The 16,357-nt window shown below is 37.5% G+C and overlaps 1 protein-coding gene and 1 pseudogene across 2 annotated transcripts in view; one reads left to right on the forward strand and one right to left on the reverse strand.

Moving 5' to 3' along the window:
• The window catches only part of LRP6 (LDL receptor related protein 6), a 147,203-nt gene that overhangs the window by 74,247 nt on the left and 56,599 nt on the right, over positions 1-16,357 (forward strand). For both annotated transcript variants that reach the window (XM_066355551.1, XM_066355552.1), the window contains 4 exons: positions 4,334-4,530; positions 6,260-6,391; positions 10,582-10,978; positions 12,053-12,224. In XM_066355551.1, coding sequence (XP_066211648.1) covers positions 4,334-4,530; positions 6,260-6,391; positions 10,582-10,978; positions 12,053-12,224 — 898 coding nt within the window. The remainder of the gene's footprint in view (positions 1-4,333; positions 4,531-6,259; positions 6,392-10,581; positions 10,979-12,052; positions 12,225-16,357) is intronic.
• Positions 652-1,377, reverse strand: LOC136405142 (small ribosomal subunit protein uS5 pseudogene; annotated as a pseudogene).

A 16,357-nucleotide genomic window follows, 5' to 3' on the forward strand; every position in this document is an offset into this window, starting at 1 on the left:
TTGACCAGGGAAGCCCAGGGTTTTGAACTGGCGTCCTCAGCATTCCAAGTCAATACTTTATCCACTGCACCACCACAGGTGAGGCATCTTGACATTTTTTTGATCATTTCTTCTGCTGTGCTGAAGCTTTTTAGTTTGCGATAGTCCTCCTTGTATTGTGTTATTGTTGTTACTACTTGTGCTTTAGGTGTCATATCTAAAATCGTTTTCAAGACTTTTGTCAAGGAGCTTTTCCCCTGTGGTTTTCTTCTAGGAGTTTTTTAGTTTTAGGTCTTACATTTAAGTCTTCAATCCATTTTGAGTTAATTTTTGTAAGTGGTATGAAATAGGTGTGCCTAGTGTTCATTTTTTTACATTTAAATAGCTATTATCAGCACCATTTATTCAAGAGACTGTTTTTTCTCCATTCTTGATTCCCTTGTCAAATATTAGTTTACCATAGGAATTTTTGTGTTTTTTGTTGTTAGTATAGAAGTGCAATTTATTTCTGTATATTGACCTTGTATCCTGCAAACTTGCTGAATTAAGTAGGTTGGGGAGGCATTTAAAACATTCTTTAGTATTTTCTACATACATAATCATGCCATCTGTGAATAATGGCAGTTTTTCTTCTTCAGTCTGGATTTTCTTCTTGTTCAATCTGTATTCCATTTATCTCTCTGTCTTTCTGTGTATCTCCTGATAGGGAGACTTGGTGAATATGGTCTCTTTCTAGAGGTCAGGCGTGAAATAGCTGTAGTTCTTGCAGATGACATCTGAGGTAGCCTTGGCAAAGTTTTCTAGGTTGCAGCTCCTGGCCAAAGTGTAGCAGTCATCAGTACCAGCCATTTCCAGCAGCTTTTTAAGTACAGAAGCCTATGAAAATGCCAGTTTCCCTGGGGGGGTGAGGGGGGGAGATGAATTGCACAAACACAGAGCTACAGGGGCCAGTAACATTGCAAGGGAGGTGTGGGGCTTGCTGGTCTTGTTGCCCTGGTAGCCTGGCTGCATGGATGGCAGTGGTTACCTCCTTGGAGCACTTAATACCCACAAAGTAAAGTCAGTTGTAATCCCCAGTAGTGACAGATGTCTTGAACCAGGTCCACTGGCCATGTGTGTCAGCTTTTGCACCAGACTAATCTGAGGTTCTAATCTTTAGAACCTCATCTTTGAGGGAAACCTCCAGGGGAAAAAAATCAGTGATATCAGATTCCTTGATGGTCAGGGGGAAGAGATAGACGTCCAGGGACTTGATTTTTATGTACTTAACAGGTGACCCAGCTTGGTGAGGGGGATCACTCACCTCAGCTTTGCCTTCACCAGCTTTGTGGCCCCTGTGGCTGCTGCCCAGGCATCTGTAAAAGCTGCCATGGCCTCCCGTTCTGGGCTTCCACGCATGTTCACAGCATCCGTGTCATTCACATTTGATGTTGTCTCAGAGAAGAAGCTAGATGTCTTCAACTAGATCCTTTGGTACAGTGTTAAGTGGAAGATATCCTTGACTTGTTGCTGATCTTTAGGGGAAAGAATTACATTTTTTTCTCATTGAGCATGATATTAGCTGTAGGATTCCCTAGAGACCTTTTATCAGGTTGAAGAAGTTCCCTTCTCTTTCTAGTTTCTTGACAGTTTTTACCGTAATTGAGTTTTGTCTAATGCTTTTTCTTTATCTATTGAGACAATTCTGTAGTTTTGTTTTTTTGTTTTATGAACATATCTATTGAAATAATTGGTTTTCATTTGTTAAACCAATCTTGTCTTTTTGATATAAGCCCCACTTGGTTATGGTTTAGTTCTTTTTAGATGTTCCTAGATTTGGTTTGATAATATTCCGTGAGGATTTTTATGTCTTTATTCGTGAGATATAGGTCTGTAGTTTACTTTTTTTGTTTTTTCTTTTTCTGGCTTTGTTATCAGTGTGATACTAGCCTCATAGAATGTGTTGAGACATATTCCTCTTCCTCTGTTTTCTGGAAAAGTGTGTGATAGGTTGATATTTCTACTGTAAATATTTGGTTGAAGTTATCAGTGAAGTCACCTGGGCCTGGATATTTCTTTTTGGGCAGATTTTAAAATTATTAACTGCTTCTTTAGTTGTTCTGGGTCTTTAAAGTTTTGTTTTTTCTTGAGTCTTGATAATATGTTTTTTTTCTAAGATTTATCTAAGTTGTATGTTTTGTTGACATAAAGTTGTTTGTGGTATCTCCTTATAATTCTTTTAATTTCTCTAAATTTAATCTTTGCAATAAAACAATGAGGTTAAATTATTATCTTCCCTGCCTGACTAGTGGTGGTGTAGTGGATAGAGTGTCGACCTAGGATACTGAGGTCCCAGGTTCGAAGCCCCAAGGTTACAGGCTTGAGAGTCTCCCCCCATTGGTGTGTACGTATGAGAAATAATCTGAACAACTACTAAAGTGATGCAGCTGCAAAATTGATGTTTCTCATTTCTCTCCCTTCCTGTCTCTTGTCTCTCTAAAAAAAATAATATCTTCCATTTACAGATGAGGAAAGCAAAGCTTGCTGAAATGATATAAGTAGTAATCACATTTGAACTCAGCTCTATTTGATTTCTTATCAATATATAAATGCTTTCAATCAGTGTATGAGTGTATCTTTAAGGGAGAGATTTTATTTTTCCGGTTTATTATTGTGTGCTTAGTTCTTTATAGTAAATTTTAACTTTTTACTTAATAGTATACAAAGGACTTAGAAGGCCTTTCTCTTCCCAAAATTTTTCAAAGGTCTGATTTATGTAATTGGCAGTTTTTAATGATTGTCAATGAAGTGCTGATTAAGTTAGTTTTTACTATTTATTTTTTGGTTGTGTTACATGCCTGTCTTGGCTGCTTCTCAGAACTCTTTCATAATGAATTTTGGAAGACTTGACGGTGAAATATGCAGATCTATTTAAATTAGTACTTAAACTGTGATGTCACTCCTGTAAATACCATATCACTTTAGTGAACTTAATAAAGCTGTTCATTTCAGAAGTGGAAGAAACCACTTTAGGAATAGACATTGTAATAGTTCTTTTTGGGAAATGAGAAAGAAAATAATTTGTCAAAGACAAGAGAATTAAGAAAAATGAGAGAAGAAAATTGTGGTAATGTGGCAGCTGGCAGAGTTGGTATGGTTCTAAAATAGAAGGTTTGTTAAACTAATCATGCTAATCTTGTATTCAATCAAAAAAAGTTTCCCCCAAATATAAAATACCTTATTCTAGGACCATTTCATGTGCAATAACAGATGCTAATTCTACTTAGATAAAAATTACTTTATTGCTCTCAGTTTATTTTGCTGGTAGTCTCTTAGATATTACAGATAATCAAATAACCTCAAGGACCTAAAATTGCATTATCTTCTCTAAAAGACATGATACTCTTTATTTTTTTTCAGTTGATTATATTCTCTCTTCCTCCCTCCCTCCTTCCAATATTCCTTCTCTCCCTGGGTTATTTATGAGAATATTATATTTGATATTGTGAAAATGTCAAAGCATTTATTTTCTTGAGTATTAAAATATTTTGGCTAAAAACATTTTTGTTCATTATTCAGGAGTATTTACTAATGATGAAACTCTCCATGACACTGTAAAGTTCTGTGCCTTTAGCACTGATCAGGCTCGCCACCTTTTCTTTCATAGAGAAGATTGCTTGTGAAAATTTTAGGTCTGTTTTGTCTCATGAACACATTCTGCCAGTGGCAGGACATCCTTTTTGCTACGTGACTTGTGGAGGTTAAGAAACCATATAGCAGAAAGACAGCTGAGATGATCTTTTGCTGGAGCTAGACTGGGATTTGCAGAGAAAACTCTACCAGAAATCCTTTTTAGCCTCGTGCGTATGTTTTTACTTTCAGTTATCGAAACCATAAGTAGTGATAGAAGAGACGAGCTTATATTCTTTGTTCCTCCCCAACACCCTATTGCTGATTTAAAACTATATACTTCCCAGTGCCAGCTGTAAACTCTAGTATTTTTCTTTTTGCCCACATTTCTGTTTCTAAGATGAACTATGTGGAAAGATGGAAGATGAGTCCAGAGATGTGGAATAGATAGTGCTGATGCTTGGGCCTTCTCTGTCTACCTGGTAGCTTCTAGTGAAGCTGGGGGCCTGCTACCCAAGGTTCATTAGAACTTCTCTGAAGTACTTGGTTTGGGGGTTTTGGATATCATTAAAGTATATTTGAATTTACTATGTGACTTATTTTTCATAAGTGTAATTGACCTTAAGATATGTGCTACTCAGGATTTGTATGTGTCGATGTGGATTACAGAACCTTTTAATAGGAGAGATAAAGTTTTGATAAAAGAATAAAATGTAGAATTGAGTTTTTCTCTTTGTATTAATAGGCAGGCAGTAGTTAAAGGTTCTCTTCCACATCCTTTTGCCTTGACGTTATTTGAGGACACATTGTACTGGACTGACTGGAATACACACTCCATTTTGGCTTGCAACAAGTACACTGGAGAGGGTCTGCGTGAAATCCATTCTAACATCTTCTCTCCCATGGATATACATGCCTTCAGCCAACAGAGGCAGCCAAATGGTAAGTGATCTTGATTTTTAAATTGCAAGTTGGAACCACTGTCTAGCACTGTGATGTCTGGCATTCTTGAGAGGCAGGAGGCGGGAGGACATATCCAAAGGTAGCAGGAAGGAATAAAAAGTAGAGGAAACATCAAAATACAATTCGGGTGAACAATAGCCTAACCATTTGTAGCTTGATATCTATCCTTACAGATCCCCTCAGCCCCTTCTTTTGAGTTTAGAGTTACGGAGGTAGAGAAGAGGGAAATGAAATAAGAACTTGAGAAAGCTCATGCACAAATGAATTTCTTGTTTATATTATGTCTCTCTAATGTGTTTGATGTTTCCTATGAGTATGTTTAAAAACAGACTCTACTTGAATGGAAACTTCTGTTAATCTAACTGGTAAATTTAAGTACCTCAGGTTGCTGAATAAAATACCCATTTAAACTTTTCTGTGTACACCCCCACCCCCTATTTTCTTAGTCTTACTTTAGTTTTTTGGTCAGCCTTTACAATGACTCAGGCTCTGACTGCTGACATTACTTACGAAGAGGAATAGAATAAGGTTTAAAAGGAATTTGAGAATGTTAAGTGTTTGGCACTTGTGTGTAAATAAATGTTTGGCATGTGTCTGATTGTATTCCACAGCCAAAAATGAAAGGTTTTTGGATTATACATTGTTTTGTATTAGCTGCCCTGCATTTAGGGAGACAGAGTCAAATGTTGAATTTGTTATATTGAAATCTTATGATTATGGGTTCATAAAAATGTTTTTTAAAAATGTGTTACTCTTTTCTACAAAGAAAAATATTTAGTCACATGTATGAATTTTTTATTCTTATGGTTAGCCTTCAGGAAATTATTTCCCTGTTTGTTTTTTAATGACACTGTTGGTCCTTTATGTTTTACTAGTTTGAGAATTTGCAGTTTTCTGTGATATTTTTTCTTTTATCTTTCATATATGGTTGGTCTCTTACACTAATTTTTTCTGTATTATTTAAATTCATTTTTTTATAGTTTTTAAAAAATTTGCTAATTAATCTCTGCTTCTGAGTTTTCCCTTTTTAAATCCATATGCTTGTCTTTCCATGTTAATGTTTCCGAAGTGTGGTTTTTCAATGTTGGAGTTACTTTTCTTGGCTTTCCGAGCCCTCTACCAGTCTGTTCTCATTCTCTGTGCTCATTCAACTAGTTCTTATTAGTCAACAGAAACCTTAATTTCCAGTTAGACTATTTACTTTATTATTCTCCCAGTGTACAGCCTCCATGCTTTTTTTCATATGGTTTCATCACACATGAAATGTCCTCTTATCTATTTTTCCTGTCCTTCAAGACTCCTGTCATGTTATACATCCTCCATGAAGCTTTTGTTTTTTAATCCCTACTGATTTATTTCCCATTTGACTCTATACTTATTTACGGAGTCTATAATATGTAAGATAGGATTCAGTTTTATGGTTTTATATTGTTTCCTAGTTTGTTAATTTCGGCATGCTGACTAGGTTGTAAGCTGCTTTAGGGCAGGTACCTCCTGCATTATTTTTTGGATACTGAATGCTTAGTAAATTTTCACTGATTAGTTCCCTTCCTTGCAGATGGTGTAGTAGTCAAGCACCTGGATGACATTTGGTAATAATTTGGTTTATCACAGTTGTTCATGTTATGGTTGTTAACCTTTGTGTACCTAGAGTGAAGGAGGTCATCTATAATCATTGGTATTAATCAGTGTGATTTATATTTGACAGCTACAAATCCATGTGGAATTAATAACGGTGGTTGTTCCCACTTGTGTTTGATGTCTCCAGTCAAGCCTTTTTATCAGTGTGCTTGCCCAACTGGGGTCAAACTCCTGGAGAATGGAAAAACTTGCAAAGATGGTAAGAACATGGTCTCGAAGAAGAAAAAATTTTAAATAGCAATTGGATTTTTTATGATTTATTTCTCTATAATAAGCTCTATAGGTTATAGTGCTTTGAGAGACTTGTTACTTAATATTAGTCTGTATAATTGGTTATAATGGGTGTTTTGTGTTTTTTGGCTTCTGGAAAACAATTTTCTAAGTTATTGTAGTACTTTTTAACGTGCTATTTTTAAAAAAAGATTAGGTGCTATTTTCTCTACCAACACTTGGTCATTTATATCACAATTGATTCCTATGGAAATGTGTACTACTTCTCATAAAGAATACATTTTTAACAGTAGTTAGCACTTGTACATAAAGAACCTCTGTGCAAGGAAAAGATGTTTATTAGACTTTTAACTATAAAGACTGTCATGGTGTAGATAATATTTTCTGAAAAATAATTGAACAATATTTTTAATTGCCTTTTAACAACAGAAGAAGAAAGAAATCCCAAATTGTACTGTTTAGAGCAACCTCTCTCTCTCTATACTTAGCAACTACATTGCCTCTTCTCCTTATTTTCTTAATTCTTTGTAGAGAGAGGGCATGTTGGAGAAGTATACTTAGGACATTTCAAGGAACTTCTGGTTTGGGAGAACACCAGGTCCTCTCTTTTCTTCTTAATGTTAGTCTTCATTCTTACTCCTGTGGACCACCATTTGGTTCTCTAACTACCAGCAAGACCTGGTAAGAAAATTGTTGTATTTCGCAATGGCTTCTTTATCTAACTCTGAAAAGCAGAAGCCTTTATTTTGGAGTCGGTTAGAGAGTTCCTGGCAAGGGGGTCAGGGAGTCAGAGAGATGGAATTGAGCCGGTGTACAGAATATTTGTCATGACTTGGCATTGATAAATTATCCTCATAGTCAGAGGTGAAGCTGGCTGACTCTTGTCAGATGGTTTCCATGGCAAACAATAATTTGGTTTCAATTTTAAACAAAAGGTTTTTGTAATGTTGCTTTTTTGTTTAAAAATATGTAGCCTGACTTTAAAACAGGATTTATTTTAGCAATAGTGGTTTGTCTACTCCCTCATAGCATGCAGATGTACATGTTTACTATTTTGAAATTCAGATATTTATTTGACATGTAGTAGCCTTAAGTTAACTATTCTGTTTTGATCACCTTGCTCAAATTAACAGCTTCACTTTCTATGACTTTTTTGTTTGCAAAGTTTTGGGCTGGCACCTTTTGGTAGTTACAGCAGAGGCAGTGAATTTTACAGTTTTTCCTGCTTGATTCCTGCTCTGGCATTTTGGGCTGTACTTTCTCCAGGACAGAGTTTATTTACAATTAATTGTAGACTGAAAAAGCTGATGTTGAAAGCTTTACTCTTCTCAGTTTTTTCAACTATAATTTCAGATTGATGCTTGCAGTTTTTTTGTTTGTTTTTGTCTTATTTTTTTGAAGTTTAATGCCAGCATTTTCCTGTGGATTCATTTCTTTGGTTGGAAATCTTTTTCACATGTCAGTTTTTTACTATCTTTTATTAACTTTTATAGTTAGGTAACTTTTTGCTAATGATTTACTTGAACATTACAAATAAAATAAAAGTTTGAGCTTAGTATGCTCAGTCTCAGCTATATTTTTATTGAATACTAATTTGAGTTTAAAATATTTCATAAATATGCTTTAAAACTCAATGAAGTCCTGGCTCGGTAGCTTGGTTGGTTGGGATGTTGTCCTGATATGCAAGGGTTGTGGGTTCGATCCCTGGTCAGGACACATATGTTTCTGTCTCTCACACTCTCTCTCCCTTCCTCTCTCTCTAAAGTCAATAATTTAAAAAAAAGTAAAATAAAAATTTAAAAGTATTTTGTAATGATAATCGTAATATGTTATTAGCTAATATTTATTGAGTACTTTTTTTTTTTTTTTAATTTATTCAATTTCTGAAGCTGGAAATGGGGAGAGACAGTCAGACAGACTCCCGCATGCGCCCGACCGGGATCCACCCGGCACGCCCACCAGGGGTGATGCTCTGCCCTTCCGGGGCGTCGCTCTGCCGTGACCAGAGCCACTCTAGCGCCTGGGGCAGAGGCCAAGGAGCCATCCCCAGTGCCCGGGCCATCCCCGCTCCAATGGAGCCTCGGCTACGGGAGGGGAAGAGAAAGACAGAGAGGAAGGAGTGGGGGAAGGTGGAGAAGCAAATGGGCCCTTCTCCTATGTGCCCTGGCCGGGAATCAAACCCGGGTCCCTGGCACGCCAGGCCGACGCTCTACCGCTGAGCCAACCGGCCAGGGCCTTTATTGAGTACTTTTATGTTTAGTACATTCCTGAGTTCTTGCAGCAACCCTGTGAGATACAGACAAAGAAATTAGGTGTTTGCCTAAAAGTTTGTATAACTACTTGAATCCAGTTCTAGCAGATCCACCACTCTTTTTATTTTTTATTTTTCTGAAGTGAGAAGTTCAGAGAGAGAGAGACAGACTCTTTCATGTGCCCGACCGGGACCCACCCAGCATGCCCACTAAGGGGTGATGCTCTGCCCATCTGGGGCATTGCTCTGTTGCAACCTGAGCCATTCTAGCACCTGAGGCGGAGGCCATGGAGCTGTCCTCGGTGCCCAGGCTAACTTTGCTCCAGTGGGGCCTGAAGAGAGAGATAGAGAGAAAGCAGAGGGGGACAGGTGGAGAAGCAGATGGGCACTTCTCCTGTGTACCCTAGCCGGAATCAAATCCGGAACTTCCACAAGCCGGGCCGATGCTCTAGCACTGAGATAACCTGCCAGGGCCAGTTCCACCACTCTTACTTTTAACTACTTACTGTGTTATGTTTATCTGATCCCCTCTCTCTGCTGCTGCTATTTCCTTCTCCATAGCCTTCTTTTGTGCTAATTCTGTCAGGCATTGCCTTATAGTTATCTTTGTCAACACAGTTTTTTGTTTGTTTGTTTGGTTTTGTTTTTTTTTTTACAGAGACAGAGAGAGTCAGAGAGAGGGATAGACAGGGACAGACAGACAGGAATGGAGAGATGAGAAGCATCAATCATTAGTTTTTCGTTGTGCATTGCGACACCTTAGTTGTTCATTGATTGCTTTCTCATGTGTGCCTTGACCGCGGGCCTTCAGCAGACCAAGTAACCCCTTGCTCAAGCCAGCGACCTTGGGCTCAAGCTGGCGACCTTGGGGGTCTCGAACCTGGGTCTTCCGCATCTTAGTCCTACACTCTATCCACTGTGCCACTGCCCGTTCAGGCAATACAGTTTCACAGAGATATAATTTACATATCATAAAATTCAGCTATTTCAATTGTACAGTCAATGATTTTTAGTAAATTTACAGAGTTGTTCAACCCTCACAATCCAATTTTAGAACATCTTCATCAATCACAGATGATCTTTGTCCTAGATTTTCTTAACTTTTTAAAAACATACTTCTTGAACAAAGGACCTATATTCTGTCTCTTTCCTCCTGTCATAGCTACTTGTAGCTTCTTAGTCGTTACTTACTCACTAACTATTCATTATACTTATGAATAGTGGGTTGTTTTTTTTTGTTTTTTTTTTCTTTCATTTTTCTGAAGCTGGAAACAGGGAGAGACAGTCAGACAGACTCCTGCATGCGCCCGACCGGGATCCACCCGGCACGCCCACCAGGGGCGAGGCTCTGCCCATCAGGGGGCGATGCTCTGCCCATTCTGGGCATCGCCATGTTGCGACTAGAGCCACTCTAGCGCTTGAGGCAGAGGCCACAGAGCCATCCCCAGCGCCCGGGCCATCTTTGCTCCAATGGAGCCTTGGCTGCGGGAGAGGAAGAGAGAGACAGAGAGGAAAGCGCAGCGGAAGGGTGGAGAAGCAAATGGGCGCTTCTCCTGTGTGCCCTGGCCAGGAATCGAACCCCGGTCCTCCACACGCTAGGCCGACGCTCTACCGCTGAGCCAACCGGCCAGGGCAAATAGTGGTTTTAATTCCAGGGGCTACATAATGAATGAAACCAGAGAGGGAATTAAAACTGGATTTGTGGGGCTTCACCTCATAGTCAATTTATTCCTATTTCACTTCATTACTTTCCATTTTTATCTTAAGTAGACCCTAGTATTCTTTTATATTCATTTACTTTTCATTCCTGAAGAAGTTTTGCATCTTTTATTTAGAGTGGCTAAATTTTGCCTGTGGGTTTCAGTTCTTTTTTGAGGTTTTCTTTCATTTATTCCACTTTGTTCTAGGTGCCACTGAACTATTGCTTTTAGCACGAAGGACAGACTTGAGACGCATTTCTTTGGATACACCAGACTTCACAGACATTGTTCTACAGTTAGAAGATATCCGTCATGCCATTGCTATAGATTATGATCCTGTGGAAGGCTATATCTACTGGACTGATGATGAAGTGAAGGCCATACGCCGCTCATTCATAGATGGATCTGGAAGTCAGTTTGTGGTTACCGCTCAGATTGCACATCCTGACGGTATTGCTGTTGACTGGGTTGCCCGAAATCTTTATTGGACAGACACTGGCACTGATCGAATAGAAGTGACAAGGCTCAATGGGACCATGAGGAAGATCTTGATTTCAGAGGACTTAGAGGAACCTCGGGCTATTGTGTTAGATCCCATGGTTGGGTAAGAAACTCTGTTGACAGAAAATTTTACCTGGTGTTTCTGTTTTCTACAGGTCCATAAAGTATATTGACAAAAACAATATGAAGTATGTATGGTTTCCAATAAACAGCTCTTTAAGGCTTTCTATTTTTAGAATATAGTGATTGTAATAAAATCTCAAGTTAAAGAATTGCTAGCTTTTTTCCTTGAATGTTTTGAATACTTTTTCTTTCTAAATTAAGTCCATGCTTGCTGACTTTGGGTGTTGGCTGCAGATTTTGCCGAGGTTGCATCATGACCGTGAAAAATGTGGAAAGCGATTGTTTTCAGAACTCTTTTTCTTCCCTTAGAAAAGAAGACTTTATTTTACCCCATTTTCAGTACTTCTAGAATTATATAGTAAAACATGTATCTTATGTTATATATTTCCAAATGTATAATGACTTGATTTTCAAAATTTTGTGAGGCCATGCAGCTTGGCTCCTAGTCTTTTTTTTTTTTTTTGGTTATAACACGCTGACCACAGTTCAGAGAAACAAAGCTTTCTGCATACTCACTGATGTTATTTGCCAACTAGGAGATTCATTTTGAGGGTAAACATAGTGCCAAATCATTATACCTCAAAGTATACCAATGTCTTAGAGCCACTAAAACTCCCAGAAGCCAGAAGAATTCTTTAGCACTATAGGGAGAGTTAGTTATTTTCAGAATTCAGTTTGTAATCTGATTACTACTGGGATAACCTTTTTGTGTGAGAAATGACAAGCCAGTAAGAAAAGGAGAGGGCTGTTCATGGGAAGGAACAAAAAATACTTTCAAAAAACATAACTAAAAATAGAATCTCATTTTTGGAAGGCATTTTTATTACCAGGTCTAAAAAACACTGTTTGATCTGAAAATTCCCTACAAGCTTATGTGAGGCTATTATAAATGTCGTAAACATACTCTTGGTATGTTTAAGTGCTATGTTTTCATACCCCCTTCTATGGTATTAATTGATATCAGTCTCGTATGAGAGGTGGCTCTTACCTTTAGGATATCTGAAAATTACAGTTTATTATCTGTTTTTAGCTCATTTTCTTTATACTTCTATAGGTACATGTATTGGACTGACTGGGGAGAAATCCCGAAAATTGAGCGAGCAGCTCTGGATGGTTCTGACCGAGTAGTGTTGGTTAACACTTCTCTTGGTTGGCCGAATGGTTTAGCCTTGGATTATGATGAAGGCAAAATATACTGGGGAGATGCCAAAACAGACAAAATTGAGGTTTGTTTCTTGCTTTTTCATTTTAAAACCAGTTTTATAATGGTTTTGACTTGATGGTAATTTGATGCAAATATTCTTGCCTCTTGTCTGGGGCTCTAAAGGTATCTTTTAGAGAAATTTTACTCTGCCTTCAGAACTAGAATCACATATTTTCTTGCACCTAACCCTAGGATTTCTGAGTTATACTGGCCTGAGAAATCAGTATTCATCTCTTTCTAGTTTTAAAAGCTTGCATAAATGATTTTCTTGATGATGGATAAAATCCACTGCCTTAATTTCCTAGGGGCAGTTTCTGCACAAAGCAGATATTGTATCTGTACTGGAAAAGCTGGTAGTTATGTCGGGAAAGCAAAGTCCATATGTGTATATACAGTATCTTTCTTGTTATTGGCGTGGGGGGCAGGTGGTGGCATATATTAAGTATTAAGATGGTTACACTCGGTTTTTAAATAGATTATGAGCTGTGTGGGAGAAAAATTAATTAACCAAAGCTTGGGGAAAAATACTTACAAATGGTAAAATTAAATTGTGGCAATCAGAATAGAATTATGGTGAAAACAACTAGTGGTGAATATTTTATCACAGTGTTTTGTCAGTGATTTTTATCTTTGATATTGATCATGAAGTCTAAATCTCACAACTTTGAATTAAGCTGTGGTAGAGGTCTTATGGATCACATATTGGAAACAATTTAAATCACAACTAGTACTTTGGCAGATGCATGGCTTTTCATATAAGGAATGACTTTGAATGGCTCTTCAGAGCCATAGTTGGTATATTTTGGTACATAGATAATTTGGGATCTAGAACAGTTATTTCAGAAAGGTATTCTTAGGAGTTCGAAGGAAAAATGAAGTAAAGGGTCTCCCTTTCAAAATGGAAACTTGGAACAGAAAAAGTCCCATCAGTATTCCCACCAGGCTCAAATCCTGAAAACTTCATCTCTCATTCTTGCAGCTGGTTTCCATTAATAGAAAATTTTGTATAGACTTGACTATATAAATTTTCTCGCTGTTGTTAGTGTTTTACTGCCCCTCAGCCTCCTTTAAATCCAAGTTAGTGTTTGAATCTTTAACAGCTGGAGTGCAGTGTTAATGAGACAAAGGTTATGGGTTCACTTTTTAGACAGGCTATTAGCTTCACTTGGGTTGGCTTGAATACAGATTGCACACCCATTCCCAATCAGTTGACAAATGTGTATTGTTGATCTACTGTGGACTATCTATGAGTGTATAGGTATTACTACTCTTAGAAGAAGTTTAAAGCTTATATGTCCAGGAAGAATGTCTATATATAAGGAAGAGAACATAATTTATATTAGGGAAGAACACTTGATTTCTTATTTTGTAGGGATTTTTACAATTCCATATTTGATCTTACTTTTTGATAGTTTACTGTGACTGATTAGATTGTAAATAAACCATTTGTGCCCTGGAATTTTTTGTCTTATTTTTCTCACTTCAGGTACCTTTTAGCACTTTAGATATATAAATTTATTCACAAAAACAAGTTCAGGAGAGATTCATGTGGAGAAATGAGAATTTATTTACTGATATGGAGGAAAATGAATACACATTGCATAACAACATACAAGATTGGTTAAACAGGGTTATTTTCTTAGTTTGCTGAGAGTTCAGTAGGTCTTAAAATTAATATTTGTTCTGGCCTCTTTGTCCTTTTTTTCTGTGCTATACATGTGTATAGAGTATGTCATCCCTCACTTCCTTGTTTCCTTCTCTGAGTGGTTCCAGCACTTAAAACCTGCCTTTCAGATTTGTTTCTTTTCTTCCAGGTTTGCTGGAACACAGCTGCTGATTGTCTTTGTCCTCTTTCTGACAGATTTTTGGGGTTAGCAGTACATCTACTTCTACCAAATTATACACACACATACCTAACCCCTTATTCTTTTCCCTGGAGAGTCTGATGCTGTTTTCCTGATTATCAATACTTTTGTCATTTGCTTTTTACAGACGCACCTGGGAAATAAAGATAGCTGGTACTGTATTATGTTTTATTTCCTTCTTAATTTATGGTGATGTTTAAAATTGCTACTATGTGACCAACCGAAGAAAGAACACAGCTCTTTGTTAATTTTACATAATTGAGGGAGAAAAAACCGTTTCCTTTTCTGAGTGATTATGGGAGCACCTGCCAACACCAGCTTTTCATCTTGCTTTACCTCATAGTAGGTGGATTATAATGAACTTGAAAACTTCTGGAAAGATACATAATTTTAAAAATGCTTCTTTTTCTAAGATTATTTGCTAGCTTTTTGTTACATAGCAGCTGATCCTAGGTAACCATCTGCCCTAGTGTAGGTCACATGCTCTGTTCTAGTCCCATCCTTTTAAGGCAGCGTCCCAGCTTTTGTCATGCCCAAGAATGAAATCTCTTTTCCTGGGATTATAAGAAAATATCAAATTATGAATTTTAATAGCCTTGTTCTTTTCTGGAACTCTTAGAGCTTACTTGGGATCAAACCTGCCCTATATGTGTTTATAGTACATTTGGAAAGAAAAGGTAGTTATTGGGTAAATTATCATGTAGCAATGTAAGGCATATAATAAATTCCTGTATTGTGCGTGGTTCTTAGGGGGGAAGTTCAGAATGTTTGTTTACTATCTATCTTCCCTCTCAATGGAGAGTCCTTAGGTTCTCAACCACACCCTTTTTTGTTTTGTAATGGGAATATAACCAAATGCTGGATATATTGGAGGTGAATCTAAGGAAACCAGAGAAAAGTAATGGGAAGATCTGAGTTTCATATTTGATTTTTATTGTACAAAATTGCAGAAAAAAATTAGTAGGTTTACCTGAGGTTTATAACCATCTTCTGTAGAGAGGGATGGGACACAGGGAATTGCTAATGCTGAAAAAATTTTTGAAAGACAGTTGTAATATTGGCTTGTGCTTTAATATAAGAATGCATTTGTGATATGTCTGATCTTTCCTGTCAGCTGACAGTGACCACTTATTTGTGTTAGTTATAAGTTAAGTGCTGATACTTGTTTTTATTGCTACTTTGTTATGCTGATATCACTTAATTGCCTTTTATGAACAAGCTTGTCTACACAGTACTTCTCTCACCTCCTGCCTTGCCCAAGTGTTAATACAGTGTTTTGTGGCTTCCTGATAATAAATACTCCAGCATTAGCAGAAAGGATCATTTCTATTTTACTGATGGGGGAACATCAAATACGCCTTTATTTCTGCTTTGTAAGAACCTGCAGTAGGTAGAAACACATTGTGTTTTAATAACATTCTCATTCTTCTTGATCAGGTTTCACTGCCAAAAACATCTGTTGCACTGAGGACCTGCTTACCAATAGCGAAGACATACCATTAATAATTTTTAAGTTTAAAGCATTTTCTTGCCGTTATATAAAGTTAAGAATGTACTGTTAGCTTGTATTTTCTTCAGGATGCTTTTCTCATTACATCCCAATTTAACTGATTGAGAAAATTAATGCGTTTTGAATTACTGGTTTTACTGAAGATAATACTGTCATAGCTAAATTTTCTTACAATTTGTTTTCTCATTATACACTTTTTATTTCAATTCCCCCCAACCCCTGCCTTGTTTCTGAGCTTTTATTGACAAATGCAGCAACACTGAGAAAAGGTAAAAAAAAAATTCTTTTCTACTTTAAGGGTATATAGATTTATTTTGATTCTCTTTTATTGTGAATTTTCCTAGTTTAAAAAATACAATGTCCGCCTGACCAGGCGGTGGTGCAGTGGATAGAGCATCGGACTGGGATGTGGAGGATCCAGGTTCGAAACCCTGAGGTCGCCAGCTTGAGCACGGGCTCATTTGGTTTGAGCAAAAGCTCACCAGCTTTGGACCCAAGGTCACTGGCTCGAGCAAGGGGTTACTCCGTCTGCTGTGGCCCCACTCAAGGCACATATGAGAAAGCAATCAATGCACAACTAAGGTGTCGCAACAAAAAACTAATAATTGATGCTTCTCATCTCTCTCCGTTCCTGTCTGTCTGTCCCTATCTATCCCTCTCTCTGACTCTTTCTTAAAAAAGAAAAAGAATACAACATCCTTAAGTCGTTTTGTCCAAATCTAATTATACTTGACACAGCTTTGTGGGGAAACAGAAATGGAGATTATTAGAACCTTGAGT

The sequence above is a fragment of the Saccopteryx leptura genome, chromosome 1 (assembly GCF_036850995.1).
Source record: "Saccopteryx leptura isolate mSacLep1 chromosome 1, mSacLep1_pri_phased_curated, whole genome shotgun sequence".
In the NCBI taxonomy this organism is placed as follows: Eukaryota; Metazoa; Chordata; class Mammalia; order Chiroptera; family Emballonuridae; genus Saccopteryx; species Saccopteryx leptura.